Raw genomic sequence first — 15,041 nt, 5'->3', positions numbered from 1 at the left:
CATTTTCTTCCCTCCCTACATTAGCCTTCTTTTAGGATGGCAACAGGAGTTTCAGAACTTTGATTCTTTGCCTTGATAAACTTTCACCTCTGTGCTCTCAAAAGAGATCATGCTGATGGGGTGGCAGCTATGTTTACATCCCTCATTCTCAAACAGGGGAGATGGGGTGGTAAACTTAAATGTTATGGGGAAAATATCCCTTTTATGCTTTCAAGTTATTACCAACACTGATCCTTACACTCTTCCAGGCCTTACCTGAAGGTGTTTCCATGGTGAAAAGTGTGCTTCTTCAGCACTTTAAAGTAAGTATGGAAAACCCTAGTTCTTTCTCATTCCCTGTACCCCCAGCCTGTCTGGATTTATATTCCAGTTGAAAAGACTAGTCACAAAGGATCAGTTCCCAGTTTAGCTACCTTAGTGACCAATTTCTGGCTCACCTCCTGATTTGGGGTTCAGAATCTATGCTAAAAACAAAAGGGCTTTCCAGAAAAATACTAGCTGAGTTTATAAACAGAGGCTGACACAAAGCAACTAGGGAGGAAAATGTAGGAGATAGTTTCTAAATCAAAATGTTATAATATGAAAACCATCCTTCCCTTGGTGGAGCAATTCCACAAGTCACAGAAAAATATTTTTCATTTTAGAATAGATTGGAAGAGAGCCTCTGCCAAGAGCCAGTTGTTTAAATTTTCAATTTGAATTTTAAGCAGGATTATACATGCCCAACAACATCATGCTATTTTTAGCTAAATAGGTAGGACTGCTGTGTCCACAACTGTTTGGAGCAATCAGGAGTGAAACTATTAAACAGCATCTCTCACTGTAGTACCTTATCATTTGGCACTTCTATATCTATTTTAATATTTTCCAAAGCTTCATCATACAAATATTTGTAAAGCACCCATGCTTAGGCACAATACAAAGTTTAAATAGATAGACAAGGTTCCTATCTTCATTATGGTTCAACCTATTAAGCAACCAGATATATGAAAGAATCTCACAATTAGAGCAAAGTCAGAGCTGCTATCCAGCCCCTAAGTGCCCAGATGAGATACATCAGGAAGCCACTGTCCTACACCTATCACCCTTCCAATGCTTGCACCATCTCTATGTATTCAAAAGAGAGGGGTAATGAAAATGTTCTAAAATCGACTGTGATGATGAATGCACAATTCTGTGAATACACTAAAAGCCACTGAATTGTACACCTAAATGGATGCATTGTATGGTGTATGAATCATATCTCAATTAAGCTGTTAAAAAAAAGGAGAAAAATTGTTCTTACTCTGATTGTTCTAATTAGTCAAAGCTATTTTTTTTAAGCTCTCGTACTAAAGGATATCTAGCTAAAGGCTGCACTGGTTTGGCAATGGTGCCTCAAGGGCCACCATGGAGACCACTCTAATCTTTCCCTCACCCTCTCTTCTATTATTTTCCCAGTTCCTTTCCTCTGCTCCAACTAGGTCTTAGGTTTCTCAGGTATTCCCAAGCACGATTTGTCCCAGCTGGTGGACTTCAGGATTAAACTGATTGCTGACCCTCAGCAACTTTCCCTTCATGACCTTAGGCAAGTCATGTCCCTGCTCTCCTGTCGCTGTTCTGGTTTGCACAATGAGGGATTGGACTACGTGATCCTTTCCAGCTCCCACATTCCATGTGAAAAAAATACAAATGATGAACACTTACTTGGCCAATAACATACAAAGTCTCTGCCATTTTAGCCAACAAACATACATTTGGATAATTCATTTTGTAAATGCCTATGTGATGCAATCCTCCAAAAAACAGTATTTAACATAATTATAAAACGATCAACATGGAGTCTTTATTCTTAAAAACTATCCCTTTATCAAAGAAAATTCAGAGCCCAACACGGAATGCTTGATAGTCTCTCCGGACCTGTTTCCAAGGGTCCATTTTTGAATGGAAAAAAAAAAAAGCTTTTGCATGTTGGGGCCCTGTTGGATTTTCCAAACCAAAGGAAGAAATGAGATTGGGGTGGCACAGCCTTAACAACAGTAGTTCAACTAAATCCTAAGAGAAGAAAGGCTTTGTTTGGCAAATGGTAGAGAAACCTAGCATAAGACAGCACCTCGACAGACATCAAAAATGCTCAGAAACATGCCCAGAGAGCAATGAACACTGAAGGAATCCCTTTAGCCAGGACAACTTGCAGCTTTTTATGCAAATCAATTACATTCTCCTAACAAAACTCGGAGAAACATGTAGTCACCAGTTTCCAACATACTACCACCAGACAAATTCACAGTATTGTTTCCATGTGCCCAGCATCAGTGAGCAAAACCGAAAGAAACACATCAATTTCTCCTACACACACACACACAAATATGCAAGAGAAACCATTTTCTTTGCAGAACCTATGTTGCCTAAGTTGTGGGCATGAAATGGATAAATATTGGTTGCTAATAAAAATCAGATGGTGAGCTCTACACTGAGAAGCAAACAGCACGCGCAGGCATCATAAAAACAATAACCCTAATGTGTGTTTCTTGTCATTAAGCTGGACACCCAACATGGAAAGAAATGACTCAAAGTGTCCATTTGCATCCCTCTTTCCCACTACCTCAGACCAACAAGCTCTCCTGTTAGTCACCTCCCTACACTTGTCCCCATCAAAAGAGCCTAGTGCAGAAGGTTGCAGGCCCCTCTCTTGTTGGCCTTCAGGCTCCTGGCTTGAGGCGCTGAACAAGGGGTAGGGAGGGGGGCGGCGGAAAGGACAAAGGTAGGCGCTTTCGATCCCTCACGGCTTTGCAGCAGGGCTGCCAGCCTCTCCCCATTCTCATCACGGAACAGAGCACCTGCCCAGGAGAGGGCCCTTCCTCCACCTTAGTAACCGGCCCTGGGGCCTAGGTGTCCCAGGAGCCCAGGCGCTGCAGCCCTAAGGGACAAAGGCCGGCCTTACAAAGAGGAGGGGGAGGCGAAAGGGGTCGGCGACAGTCGCAAACGCTGGCAAACAAAAGCGGGCGTGGGGGGGCCCGAGAACACCAAGCCCACCTCGGGGGTTCCCAGAGGTCGCCAGGTTGGGGTGGGGGGGAAAGGAGGCGTAGTAACGGATGTGGGGGAGGGGAAGACGGAGAAAATTCCTCTGAGGACCGAGATTAGGGAGCTGCTGGGGGCGCAGCCGCCGGCAGGAAGGAGACTGGGGGGCGGACAGAGGTTCCAGGCGAGAAGGGGCAGAGTTCGTGGGTGGGGAGAGGTGATGGCCAAGAGGTGGAGGCCGGCCGGGGCTCAGCCGCGCGCGTTGCTCTGCGGGGCCGCGAGGGGCCCTCGGGAGGGGCTCCAAAGCCGCGCGCCGCACGGGGCTGGGGACACGCGGCCCAGGGATTCCGGGGAGAGCTCAGAGTTGGGGGCGCAGTGTGGGAAAAGAGAGAGTCTGAGAACAGAACCGTAGAGAGGCTAGGGGGGACTGTGAGGGGGCCTGACCCCCGTCCGCCCCACCTCACCTGGCGCCGGGTCGGAGTCCAGGTCTAGTGCTGAGAAAGCGCCAGCTCCGGCCGGCCCCTCTGTCCCGCGCGGGAGACCACGGACACAAAGCGGGGCACGCGGGAGGAGGGGGGAGGAGGGGGAGGAGGAGGAGGAGGAGGAGGGGGGAGGGGAGGGAGGAGGAGGAGACGCCTGAGGCGCGCGAGGCGGGGAGGGGGGGAAGGAGGGGGGCCCGCCGCCCTCCGCCTGGGTCAGGGGGCGGGGCGTGAGGCTGGAGGCCGCGCTCGGCCGGCCAATGGCCACCCCGCCGGCCGGCTGGCTCAGGCGCGCTATCCCGCAGCTCACCTCGGCACCTGGGCCTTGGCTGGCCCCAGCCAATCAAACGCTTTCGTTTGCATAACCGGCCCCGCCCACTCGCCCAAGCCGGGGGATTGCTCCCGCAGAACACAAAGAAGGCCCCCAGCAGGGAAAGGGGGTCCACTTCCGATTCCCTACCTGGAGAGCCTAGCATCACCTTTTCAGCGCGTTTATGGCTGTTTCACGGTCACCCTGATGAGGGGAGAAGTGGGGGTCATAGAGGTTTGGCCCAAGCACTCAAGAGGTCGGTACTCTTCTCCCTCAAGTCCTTCTAACCGAGAACTACCCTCCTGTTGCAGGGAACACAGTTATGATCTTCGCCTCTTGAGCCCTCCGCCTCTGCCTCCCTCCCCCTCCCCTTTTTCCAGTCGCCCCAATCTCTGCGCTTCCTCCCGTAAACTGCTGCCCACTACTGGCCTTCAGCTGCATTGCAGCCCTATTCACCAGGCTCTGAGCACAGCCTTGATTGATGCTCCCAAGCTGTCCAAACCTACCCCAGACCAGAAGGAAAACGAGAGAGGAAGAGGTTACTGTACCAGTGTAAGAAGGGACCTAGTCAAGTGGCTTTGTTACCTATGATGGCAAAAAGCCAGCAGTTAGTAATAAGTCTAATCTCCCCAAATCATCTTGTTCCACCTTCCTTCTCCTACCTTCAGGTCTGTACTGGGCCACAATAGTGACTGACTGGCCAGCCCGTTTCAGAGCAGCTGCAGCCTGCTCATGAGTTGCATTCCTCAGGTTCACGCCATTCACCTGTCCAAAGAGAGGAGTTATGAGCCACCCCAAAAGCAAGAAAGGAGTCCTCTGTTGTAGCAGTTAGGAGAGGGAGATGGGTAGCCCATCCCTAAGCCTACTTGGATGCCTTTCTCAATATCCCATCCTTGCCCCTAGGACGAGACCTAAAGGATACACCTCTAGCGTAATAATATCTTTGTGGGGGTCAAATGCCAGCCAGGGTTAAGATCCAAGAGATACTCACTTCCTCCTTAAGTATAAGTCTGGTCCCTGTCCCTCACTAAGGACATCTATAAAGAGAATATGTTTTCTCCAGCTCTTAGCCTTCCCCCACTTCAAGAAGCATTCCTTGGAGACAGCGAGGTCTTCCCTCCTCCCTTTCAGACTGGCATAGCTCCCATCCTCCCACCTTGCCTTTGTCTCCTCACCGATAAGATCCGGTCTCCTCTGCGCAGCTCCCCACTCAGGTCAGCTGGGCCTCCTGCCAGGATGAAGGAGACGAAAATGCCTTCTCCATCCTCTCCTCCCACGATGTTGAAGCCCAGGCCTGTGGAGCCCTTGTGCAGGATGATCTTGCGGGGCTCTCTGGTGGGAAAGGAGTGGAAGGGTCAGGACAAAGTAGGTATAAACTGTTGTCCCTGTGAAGGCCAGCCTGGAACAAGGCCCATATGGCTGTAGAAGGACTTAGGTCCCTAGGTATGATACTCTGTTGCTCCCTTTCTCTCCTGAAACCTGCTTGGCTGCTGTTTGCTGCCAGGTGCCAAGTTTCAGTTGTTCTTCCTCCCTTCTTCCTGAGGGCTTGGAGTCAACTTCCCAGTGGACAGTCCCCGACTCTCTCTGGTCAACAAACCCCTACCCTGGGCTCTAGAGACCATATCTCAGAGCCCACTCACTGGTCCTCTTCCTCCCCAGATTCTCCCATCCTACCAACTGGTGTGATTTGAACCCTGGGCCACAAGAAGGGGAATCAGTTAGGGGCTGTGGGATGGCCCTGGGGTTGATTGCACTCACCACCCACAAACTGTGCATACTTACTTTATACATGCTTCTCCGCAGTCTCAAAAATCCACCGACCAACTATGACCCCTCCTACTTTCCCCAACAACAGATTTAGTCAACAGCTAGCACTATGTACCCTTGCTGGGTGATGTGGGAGATAGAGATAAAGAAATCCCAGGTCCCCAGAAGAAGCTTAGAAGCCTAACTGAAGAGAGGAGACAAACACATGAAAACTCCAACTCCAACTAACCATGTCTAAGGGATCCCTCTGTAAATGGTCACAGTGTCATCAAGTGAGAGCAGCTGCGGCTCCTGTATATCCATACAACCTGACTCAGCACACTTGCCCAGCCCACTGCCTTCACTTTAAGCATCTTTCACCGGAGGAGCCCCAGGTCCGAGGCTCTTCCCTTCTTGCTCCCAGTCTCAGGTGCGAGGCTCCTTCCCTGAGACCCGGATGCTCTTGCTAAAGCCCTCCTCTCCTCCTACCTGGCATCCCCTCCAGGCCGCAGGGAGCGGAGCGGCCAGGCCCACCTCTGCGAAGCCCTCCTCCGCGAAGCCCTCCTCCAGGCCGAGGCCGAGGCCGAAGCCGAGCCCAAGCCCAGGGGCAAGCCGGAGCCTGAGAACTTGCGTGCCCTCTCCATGGCTCCTCCAGCTCTCCCCCCTCCTCCAACTCCGTCCGCCTACCCTTCCGGCTCTACTGCAGCCAGCCCAGCAGCCTCCCAGGCCCCACCCTGCAGCAAACCTGTCCCCCGGAACCCCTGCCGGCCCAACCAGTTCCGCGGCGGCAGCAGCCGCCAGAGTGGGGCGGGGCCGTTCCCTGCGTGCGAGGCCACCTGGCCCGCCAGCCTCCCAGCATCCCGGACCAACCCCACCGGCTGAACTGCTCTCTTCTCTAACGTGGAATGGTTGCGGCAGAGGGGGCTGCAACTGTCTCGGGGCAGGAAATCCGGCAGCCTCCACCTCCTCAGCCCCCTAAACACTCCATCCTACCCTTTCTCTGCACTTTCGAATGGGGGCCACACACTTGGCACTCCCCCTGATGGTAGCACTTGTCCCTGCAGCCACCTCTGTCCCTCCTTAGGGCCGCAAGGGCTTGAGAGGCGGCCTCAGACCCCAAAGACAGGAGCGATGAGGGCTTTATCCTCTTCTTTGCCATACTACAAGGAGGCCTGTGGCCAGCCAGAAGCGATTCCTCTCCGCCCCATCCCTAGGTAGGATGTGGAGGGGAGGGGCGGGGCGGGGGGGGCGGGTCTTACCTGGTGAAGTCCTCCTCAGCCAGCATGTGCCTGGGGATAGGAGAGTAGCGGGCGGGGGGAACCTGAGGAGGAGCAGGGTAGCTGACCTTGCTCTCCACAGCCCCGAGATAACCCAGGCTGGAGTTATGGCTTATGTGGTTGTCAGCCAAGGCAGTAAATGCTGGAATCGAGAAAGGGAGAGAAAAGTTCCGAGACCACTCCCCAGTGGTACCCTACTCCACCCGCCACCAAGGGCTGACCACCACCCCCCCCCCCACCTCAGATGCAAAAGAGACCAGACCAAGGGATGCAGATTCCTCAGGCGTCTCCTCCCCACTCCACCCCCTAGGGTTCCTCCTCCACAGTCCCTTTCTGAATCCTGAGCTCACTCCTGTGAGTCTTAGAAAGAGCTAAAGTCAAGGCAATCTACAAAGAAAGGCATGACTAGAGGTGTGACTAATAATAATCCCTCACATCTCTATAGCCTGATACAGTTTTCCAAGGGCTTTCTCGTCCATGATCTCATTTGATCCTTGCAGCAGTCCTATGAGGAGGGCAGCACATATATCATTAGCTCCATTTTGCCAAAGAGGAAACTAAAGACAGGTGAAAGGGACTTGTCCAAGGGCACCCAGGTATAAGGGACAGGGCTGGGATTTGGACTCAGCTTTCCTGAGCACCACTCTTATTCTCTCTCTCTCTCTCCTTCTCTCTCTCTTAACAAGGAGCATAAACTTCTTCCCCTCCAGAAACCAGGGGGCAGGGCTTCAGGACAGGGACAGGGCAGGCTGGTACGTACTGCTGGCATAGTCGGGGGGTGCATACATGTCGTTGAGGTGGAGGCTGCCTGGCTTGGCCACCTTCAGATAGACCATATCAGATGTGTTCTTCAGCGAGGCCACAGCTTCCTCATGCCTCACATCCTGCAGATTGGTGTTGTTCACCTAGGAGAGGAGAGGCCTTAGGGCTAGCACCGGGGAGAAGAAGGGAGGGCCTCCCCAGGGAGCCCTGAGGGGTGCCCTTTCAGTGAAATTCAACAGTGCTCTATCTAACAGAGGTCCAAATACAGTGCTGTGAGGGGCAGAGAAGCAGGGGGTAGGGGTGGACAGGTGAGGGAGTTCCAGCCATGAAGAGGACTAGGGCCTTGCTATCTGGGGACACACAACTCAGATGATGCTCTTGAAATTTCCCATGATGCCTAGTCCCTGAGTGAGGTTCAGGTGGAGGGAGAGGCTACTAGAGCTCCACCTCCCCACCCCGCCATTTGGGCATCCCCGGGAAGGCTGTCTCACCGCCAGCAGCCGATCCCCGATCTGTAGGCGTCCATCCTTCTGAGCAGCACCCCCCTCAATGATCTTGGTGATGTAGATGCTGTTGTCTCCTGGGATGTGCTGGTTGCCAATCCCCCCAGCAATGCTGAAACCCAGGCCTGGGCGGGAGCCAGCAGGGAGTGGGAGAGGGACACAAGGAGAAGTTAGAGCACGCAGTCAATCCCAACCCCAATCCCCCGCACCCAGCCAAGCCACCAGCCCCATAGGAGCTCCCCCCAGGGATCCCAAACACCAGGCTGCCATCCCGAGGTCAGTACAGGTGAGATGTGAGATCAAGAAAGAACGCTGTGAGCTGCACCAGGGAGTCAGGAAGGAAGTGAGGGTATTCCCTTCCAATTCCTACAGGGCCAACCAGGGGCCTCTGGCCAGAGCACGAGAACCCAGAGGGCCGCACCTTTGGGCCCTTTGAGCAGGTTGACCTCCATGATGGTCTCTGGTGGGGGCTGTCGCCTCCGTACCACCAACCGCACCACAGGGCCGGCCTCCTTCAGCGCCTCCACCGCCCGGCTGTGCACCACCTCTGACACATCCACCTCATTCACCCGCAGCACACAGTCATTCACCCTGTGGGGGAAGCCCAAGAGGCATGACACCCTGCCACCACCCCTCCACCCCCTCTCCCACCTCCTCCTCTCCCTCCCCCTCTCCCCTCCCCCTCCCTCCTCTCCCCCTCCCCGTCTCAGATCTAATGGAAGGGTCATCCCGCCAGGCGGCCCTCCTCCCCTCACCTCCATCCTGCCCCTGCCATCCCCAGCCCTGCTTCCAGGCCGCCTCACCCCAGCCTCCCGTCCATGGCAGCTGCTCCACCAGGGATAATCTTGGTAATAAAGATGCCAGGGTCATCGGGGACATGGGGGTTGTCGATGCCACCAGCAATGCTGAAGCCCAGGCCAGAATTGCCCTGCAGAAGGAAGTGGAGGGGCACAGTTTGCTCATGCAGAAGGCATGGGGGAGGGTTTCCGGGGCCCCATCTACCCCTGCCCCCCCAGAGCAGCTTCTCCAGGCTTCAGAAGGGGCCACGGCAGGCTGGGGCACATTCATCACGAATCTGGCAGATTCCCAGGCTGTGCTGACCATTCTGGCGTGGAGGCCTCAGCGAAGCCATCCCCTCCCCAATTCCCCAGGCCTCAGCGAGCAAGGTCAATTAATATTTGTTAGTCAGTTGATTGATTGATGCAGTGATGCAGCCTCTGAGGGCCGCCGTTTCCCCATTCTCTCAATGCAGGTCCCCCATGAGTCTTGAGACCAAGGTTCAGGGCCCTCCCCTCTCCCCGTTCTAACCCTGCCCTCCCATTTCATCCTGCCCCACCTCCAGACTCACCCGCTCAAGGACTATCTCTTCATACTTGAACATGCCATCACTGCCATTGACCTAGGGGAAGACACAGGCAGGGCCCTAAGTGCCTCCTGCGCCGCCCCCCCCCGGCCCCCTGGTCAACCTGCTTGTCCCCCAACTCCCCACAGAGTAGGAGAGCCCAAATTGACCCTGAGACACCTGTTGGCCACAGATGGGACAGGCTGACCCTGAGGAGGCCCCCCTCCCCTTGCTTCCAGCCATATCAGGCCCAACCCAGCTGCTCATGTAGCCCAGATCAATTGTCTGGGACCGAGCCAGCCAGTGGTGCACTCACCAAGAGGATGGGCTCCAGGGCCTCGGGGTTCACTAGGAGGGGTGCAGGGCTGGCCTGAGGGGGATGGCAGAAATGGAACATGGCAGGCAAACCATGCCACACTCAGCATCGTGGGGGCACCCAGTGGCCTGGACAGGGACCTGCTCCCCTTCTGAACAACAGCTCTCCCTGACTTGGGATCACAGACTCCCACCACGTCAGAGCTGGAAGGACAGCAGACGCCATCTTGTCCAACCTCTCCCATGTGACAGATAGTGACACTGAGGCCCAGAGAGGACACAGGTTGTGCCTAAGGGCACACTGGGAGTTAGTGGCAGAGCAGGGGCTAGAACCTGGATCTCCACATGCTCTTTTGAGTAAAGCAAGCTGCCAAGGCCATTGATGTTCTGGCCACTCATCACCTTGCCCAGCAAAGCTCATGGGAAAAAGAAAAGTTACCCCCTTCAGAGTACCTCATGAACCCTCATTCTATCTCCTGTGTCCCCAAGAACCCAATTCCTCAAATGGGCAGAAGTCAATCCATTTTCTATCAAGGGGCTTTTGATCCCGAACCCTTTGTGTTTCCCAGCAGAAAGGGATCTGCTCGGGAGTCAGAGGCAAAGCCAGGGGTGGGACAGGAGCAGAGTGGACAAGATGCCCCATGAGGGAGAAGCTGATGACCCATGGACTGATTGGCAGCAGAGTCCACGGCCTTCAACATGCAATAGCCACAGGAGGAGAAGCAAGGGAAAGGGATGGAAACACAGGGTTGGTCTGACCAACCCACAGAGATGGCCTCTCAGACAGGACTTACATGTGGCCACTGTCAAGTGAAAACGTGATTCTGGACAGACAAGTAGCACCTGCTCGCTGGCTTTCACTCTTATCCCCAAGAACGGAGGAGCCCTCTTGCCTCTCTCCCCAGATAGACTGGTGCCCCTCCCCCATCTTTCTCTGGCTGTGTTGCCCCTTTCCTGACCCCTGGTCTCCTCATTTGAAGAGGGAAGCTGCAAACCCAGGGTGAGGGCTCCTCTGCATGCCCTGCTCTGCTTCCCCTCCCACCTACACCCCACACAGCTTTGGCTTCGAAAAGCAGAGAGGAGGAGAGGAGGAGAGGGCCGGCTAGTCATGCCTCCACCTTTTCTGAGCCGGGCCCCAGGACTTTTTGCCCTGCAGCCCTAGGAGTTGGTGGGAGGATTCTCCCTGCAGCCCTACTCCTGTCCCTGATCCCAGGAGGAAGAACCGATGGCTCTTAAGAGCCCGGAAACCAACACCACTGCCTGAAGTACCATGCAACAGACACATAGGCAAAAGGATTTCCATGTAGCTCTTGTATGCATCTGGTACACCATGTGTGCCCACATGTGATAGCCATACTTCAAGTCCACCTCTGGTGAGACCCAGCAGCTCCCAGCTTCCACTGGTCCACCCTCCAGCCTCCCACCACCCCCCTCAGGGAACCTGCTCCCAGGGCCAGGAGCCATCCAGGGATCAGCCCTGGCAAAGAAACCTTGACCAACTGGCCCAGCCTTGGGACTGGCACCTATCTACCAGTTGAGCAGGACAAGCACAAGAGAGTGTTTACAAGGGTAGGGCCCCAGGATGGAGGGGAATCCGCTGGAGAGGGCAAGGGGCCAAGGCAAGGGACACAGGAAACAGTCAGTGTGGACAGACAGAAGGCCAGAACCGAGGACTCCTCTCCCCAGGAAGTCCCCACCTTTGCTTCTGAGTGAGAGCACATCTGATCCCCAGAGGGGGACAGAGGTGGCCAGAACGGTCACCAGCTTGGGGCAGCCAGCACCTGCCCTCCACAACAAAGCTTCCTCCTCCCCTCTCCCTACCCTGGGGGCTGCAGAGCCGAATAACCAGACAGGCCCTCCGCCATGCATGCCAGGGACCTGGCTCTGCCGGCCCAGCCTCCATTTTGCTGCTTCTCCCACAGATGCTCCTTCCATTTTCTAAGCTGGCAGTTTAGGCTGGGAGTGGAAGCCGGAGTTGTGCCCAGCACCCAGGGGTTCCCAAGCTGTGCCAAGTCAGGGCTGGGGGGCCAAGTTCTCCCACATCTTGCGGTACCCATGGGGAAGATGCCCCACCGAGGCGAGTCCCTGCACCAGAGCAGCTGCCCCTTGCCTGGCTCCAGGCATCATGCCTGTTCTGGAGCAAGGAAGCTGGCTTCAGTCCCCCCCCTCGCCCCCTGAGTACACATACACACTTCAGAGCTGCTTGGACAAAAGAGTCCATCCTTCTCAGCAGCCTCTCAGCCTTGCTTGGGACGTGTCTCTCGCCTCCTCCCCCTCCCCTCCCTTGCCTGTCAAGCGCCTCTCACCAGGGACACCACACGGGCGCGCGCGCACACACACACACACACACAGAGGCACACGCGTGCACACACTTGCAGCCACATGCTCACACACATATACATGTAGCCAGACACACACAGGCAAACAGAGCCAAACCTGCAGCTTCATCTACAGAGACACCTCCACATTCAGAGAGACATCCCCACATGTCCATGTGCACATTCACACACAAAGGGACTAGGACGGAGAGGGACTCATGGCATCAAGGGATGAAGCTCAGCAAGCTGGGCACATGGGCTCCTCGACATAGATTCACAGGAGCTCCACTGCCTTCCTCCACACACCTCAACACACACACACACACACACACACACACACACACACATGTCCCCCCTACACAGAGCACCATGCCCCCTCCTCCCCTCCTGTGGAGACACACACCGCACACTGCCCCCGCAGAACCTCCCGCCCCCTGCCAGACACAGAGACACTGCTAAACCCCCCGCCCACGCTGAGGCGAACCCAATCCCCCCACACGGGAGAATGTGCCCCTCCGCCATGCCTTCGCCTCCTGACACACAGCTCCTCCCAATCCCCTCCAAATGGAGACCCCCAAACAGACACACTGGGAAGCACACATTTCCAACCGCCTCTCTTGGCCCAGCTGCAACGTTAGGGCTCAGGGTCTGCGGGCTGGGAGCCCCGGGAACCCGTGCTGCACCCCAGGCCACCAGGCGCCCACTCCCCAGCCCCCGTGGGTTGCCCCAGCACCCCCCCCTTTGCTGATCCATACCTGCTCATACCAATCCCGGTTGGTACAGGTGCACTCGGGCCACCAGCTGGGGCCGCTGCCGTTGAGTTTGGGGGTGCTCTTGCCCGGGACTGGCTTAGGGGGCACTGGCCCCACATCCCGACCGGTGGGGATGAGCTTGGCCTTGGTGCGGGGGGTGGGGGTGGCCCCCGCCTGCGAGGGCAGGGTCTGCGAGCTGTAGCCCCCGTAACCGGCGCTGGCTCCATTGCCCCCACCTGGCCCGTAGGGGTCGGGTACCTGCCAGTCCCCGTAGCCGGGAGGCTCGAGGCGCCGCAGGGCGGCCAGGCGGGTCACCTCGTAGCACTCGGGGCACTTACAGCAGTGCTGGTGCTTGTGCATGGCGCTGCCCCCCGCGGCCCGGACCCCCCAGCCCACGCCGGTTTCCACACCGCCGCTGCCGCCGCCGCCGCTGCCGCCAGGCTCCCGGGCACACTCACACTGCTCGGACCAGGAAGGGGGGGGCACCCGTGGGGGCGCCCGGGCGGAGCGGGGCCTGGGGCCGGGCGGGCGTCCCGGGGCCTCTGCCCCCACGCTGCCCCGCACCCACGGCTCCCCCTCCAGCACTGGCGGCTCCGTGTCGCCCGTCGTGGCTCCTGGGCCGAAGCCCAGCAGCAAAGAAGAAGCGGGAGCCTGGGCAGAAGCTGGGTGCTGCGAGGACCGCTCCCGCACTGGTCCCCAGGATGGATCTGAGTGGAGTCAAGAGCATCTCTCCCTGGCTCCCTTCTCAGTTGATTCCAGCCAATCAGCGTGCAGAGTCAGGCAGCGGCAGCGGCAGCGGCAGGAATGCTAAACAGCGGCTCCTTAAAGGAACAGAGGCAGTGGCGCCCCCAGGCTCAGCCCCAGCTCCCCAGATATCCGGGGTAGGGCCAACCCTAGGGCAGGGACAGGGGACTTGCGCCACGGGTGAGCTCAGCCCCCCTTCTCGTGCCCCCTCATCTCCAATTTCAGCCTGTCTTCGGCCCACTCCACCCCACCCCACTACCAAGAGGGAGTTGCAGGGAGATGCTCAATGGGTCCCCGGGCTTGCTCTGAGCTGGGGCCACCAGAAGTAAAGACTTGAGGCGGCAGAACAGATCGAAGGGACGTTAGAGCAGGGTGAGGGAGGTGCTCTCTCCTAACAGGGGACCAAGGAAGAGGGCAGCTTAGGAGGCTACTCTCTTGTCAGGGCCTCTTCCTCAGGACTATTGTTCTCTCAACCTCTAGGCCCCGAAATGACTGCAACCTCACACTTGACCTGCTTCCATCACCAATGAGGGACTCAAGCCTAGAACAGAAGGAAAGGGAAGCTCTAAGCTTTTGTCCCTGGCGCACAGATTCCTGTCTCCTCAACTCCACTCCTGCATGGTTATAATGGGGGAAAGAGCTTCAGGATGCCAAGAGAGTAAAGAAAGTCCAGGGCAGAAGGAAAGGTAAGAAGAGATGTGAAGTGAAAGAAATCCGGGGGTCTGGAGAAGAAGTTGGGAATACTTATCCAAGGACATTTCCTTAGCGTCTCCTGGCTCAGTCTGTTGGCGGATGGAAGAAGGATGACATGCTGGGAAAACTCTTATCTTTTTGCTGTTCTTTTTGTCATTAGCTACCAATTATTGAGTCTTCACAAAGTCCTAAGTGCTTTACATGCAAACAAAACCCCTACCAAGGTGCTACTATTATTATCTGACTTTTACCGAGAAATTGAGGCTCAGAGATGTTAATACAGCTAGGTTACACAGGTGGAAGTGACAGAATCAGGATGCAAATCCTGGCCATTTGACTCCAGAGTCCACGCTCTGAACCACTCAAGTCCAACAGGTCTATTCTAAGTTCTCCTGCAGATCTCAGATCTCAGTTCAACGAACATTCATTGCACACCTACTCTGTGCAAGACCTTGACCTAGGCCCTAGGGCTACAGAAATTCATTCTTAAGTCAACAAGTATTCACTGAGCACCTGCTATGTGCCAGACACTGTTCTAGGATTTGAGGATACAGCAGCAAACAGAACAAAACACAATAAATCCCCGCCCTTGGGGTGCTCACATTCTAGTGAAAGGGCACAGACAAAAAATAGCACAATAAATAAATGAAGTATATACTACGATATATGGTGATAAGTGCTATGGGATAAAAGAAAAAGAGCAGAGAAAGCGGGATTGGGAGTACTAGGGAAGGACATGAGGTTGTGATCATTTTTCTTCAAGCTTTTTACCCCTGCATTTTAACATGAAAATTTTCAAA

The 15,041-nt window shown here is 55.4% G+C and overlaps 1 protein-coding gene across 5 annotated transcripts in view; it reads right to left on the bottom strand.

Annotated features, from left to right (window-relative positions):
- DLG3 (discs large MAGUK scaffold protein 3) overlaps positions 1-13,486 on the bottom strand; it is a 55,406-nt gene extending 41,920 nt beyond the window's left edge. For 2 of the 5 annotated variants that reach the window (XM_057537869.1, XM_057537870.1), the window contains exons 1-10: positions 12,808-13,486; positions 9,736-9,789; positions 9,426-9,476; positions 8,881-9,005; positions 8,499-8,668; positions 8,066-8,202; positions 7,573-7,717; positions 6,795-6,954; positions 4,965-5,121; positions 4,452-4,554 (exon numbers count right to left, since the gene is read on the bottom strand). In XM_057537869.1, the coding sequence (XP_057393852.1) occupies positions 4,452-4,554; positions 4,965-5,121; positions 6,795-6,954; positions 7,573-7,717; positions 8,066-8,202; positions 8,499-8,668; positions 8,881-9,005; positions 9,426-9,476; positions 9,736-9,789; positions 12,808-13,164 (1,459 nt within the window). In that variant the 5' untranslated portion in view covers positions 13,165-13,486. Of the gene's footprint in view, positions 1-3,464; positions 3,568-4,451; positions 4,555-4,964; positions 5,122-6,794; positions 6,955-7,572; positions 7,718-8,065; positions 8,203-8,498; positions 8,669-8,880; positions 9,006-9,425; positions 9,477-9,735; positions 9,790-12,807 lie in introns of those variants that run through there. The other 3 variants (XM_057537867.1, XM_057537868.1, XM_007184967.2) reach the window with 2 other exon arrangements.
- Positions 13,487-15,041: the final 1,555 nt, after the last annotated feature.

This window comes from Balaenoptera acutorostrata, chromosome X (assembly GCF_949987535.1).
Source record: "Balaenoptera acutorostrata chromosome X, mBalAcu1.1, whole genome shotgun sequence".
In the NCBI taxonomy this organism is placed as follows: domain Eukaryota; kingdom Metazoa; phylum Chordata; class Mammalia; order Artiodactyla; family Balaenopteridae; genus Balaenoptera; species Balaenoptera acutorostrata.
Note: the sequence above shows the minus strand (reverse complement) of the source record. Positions and strands in the feature narration are given on the sequence as shown.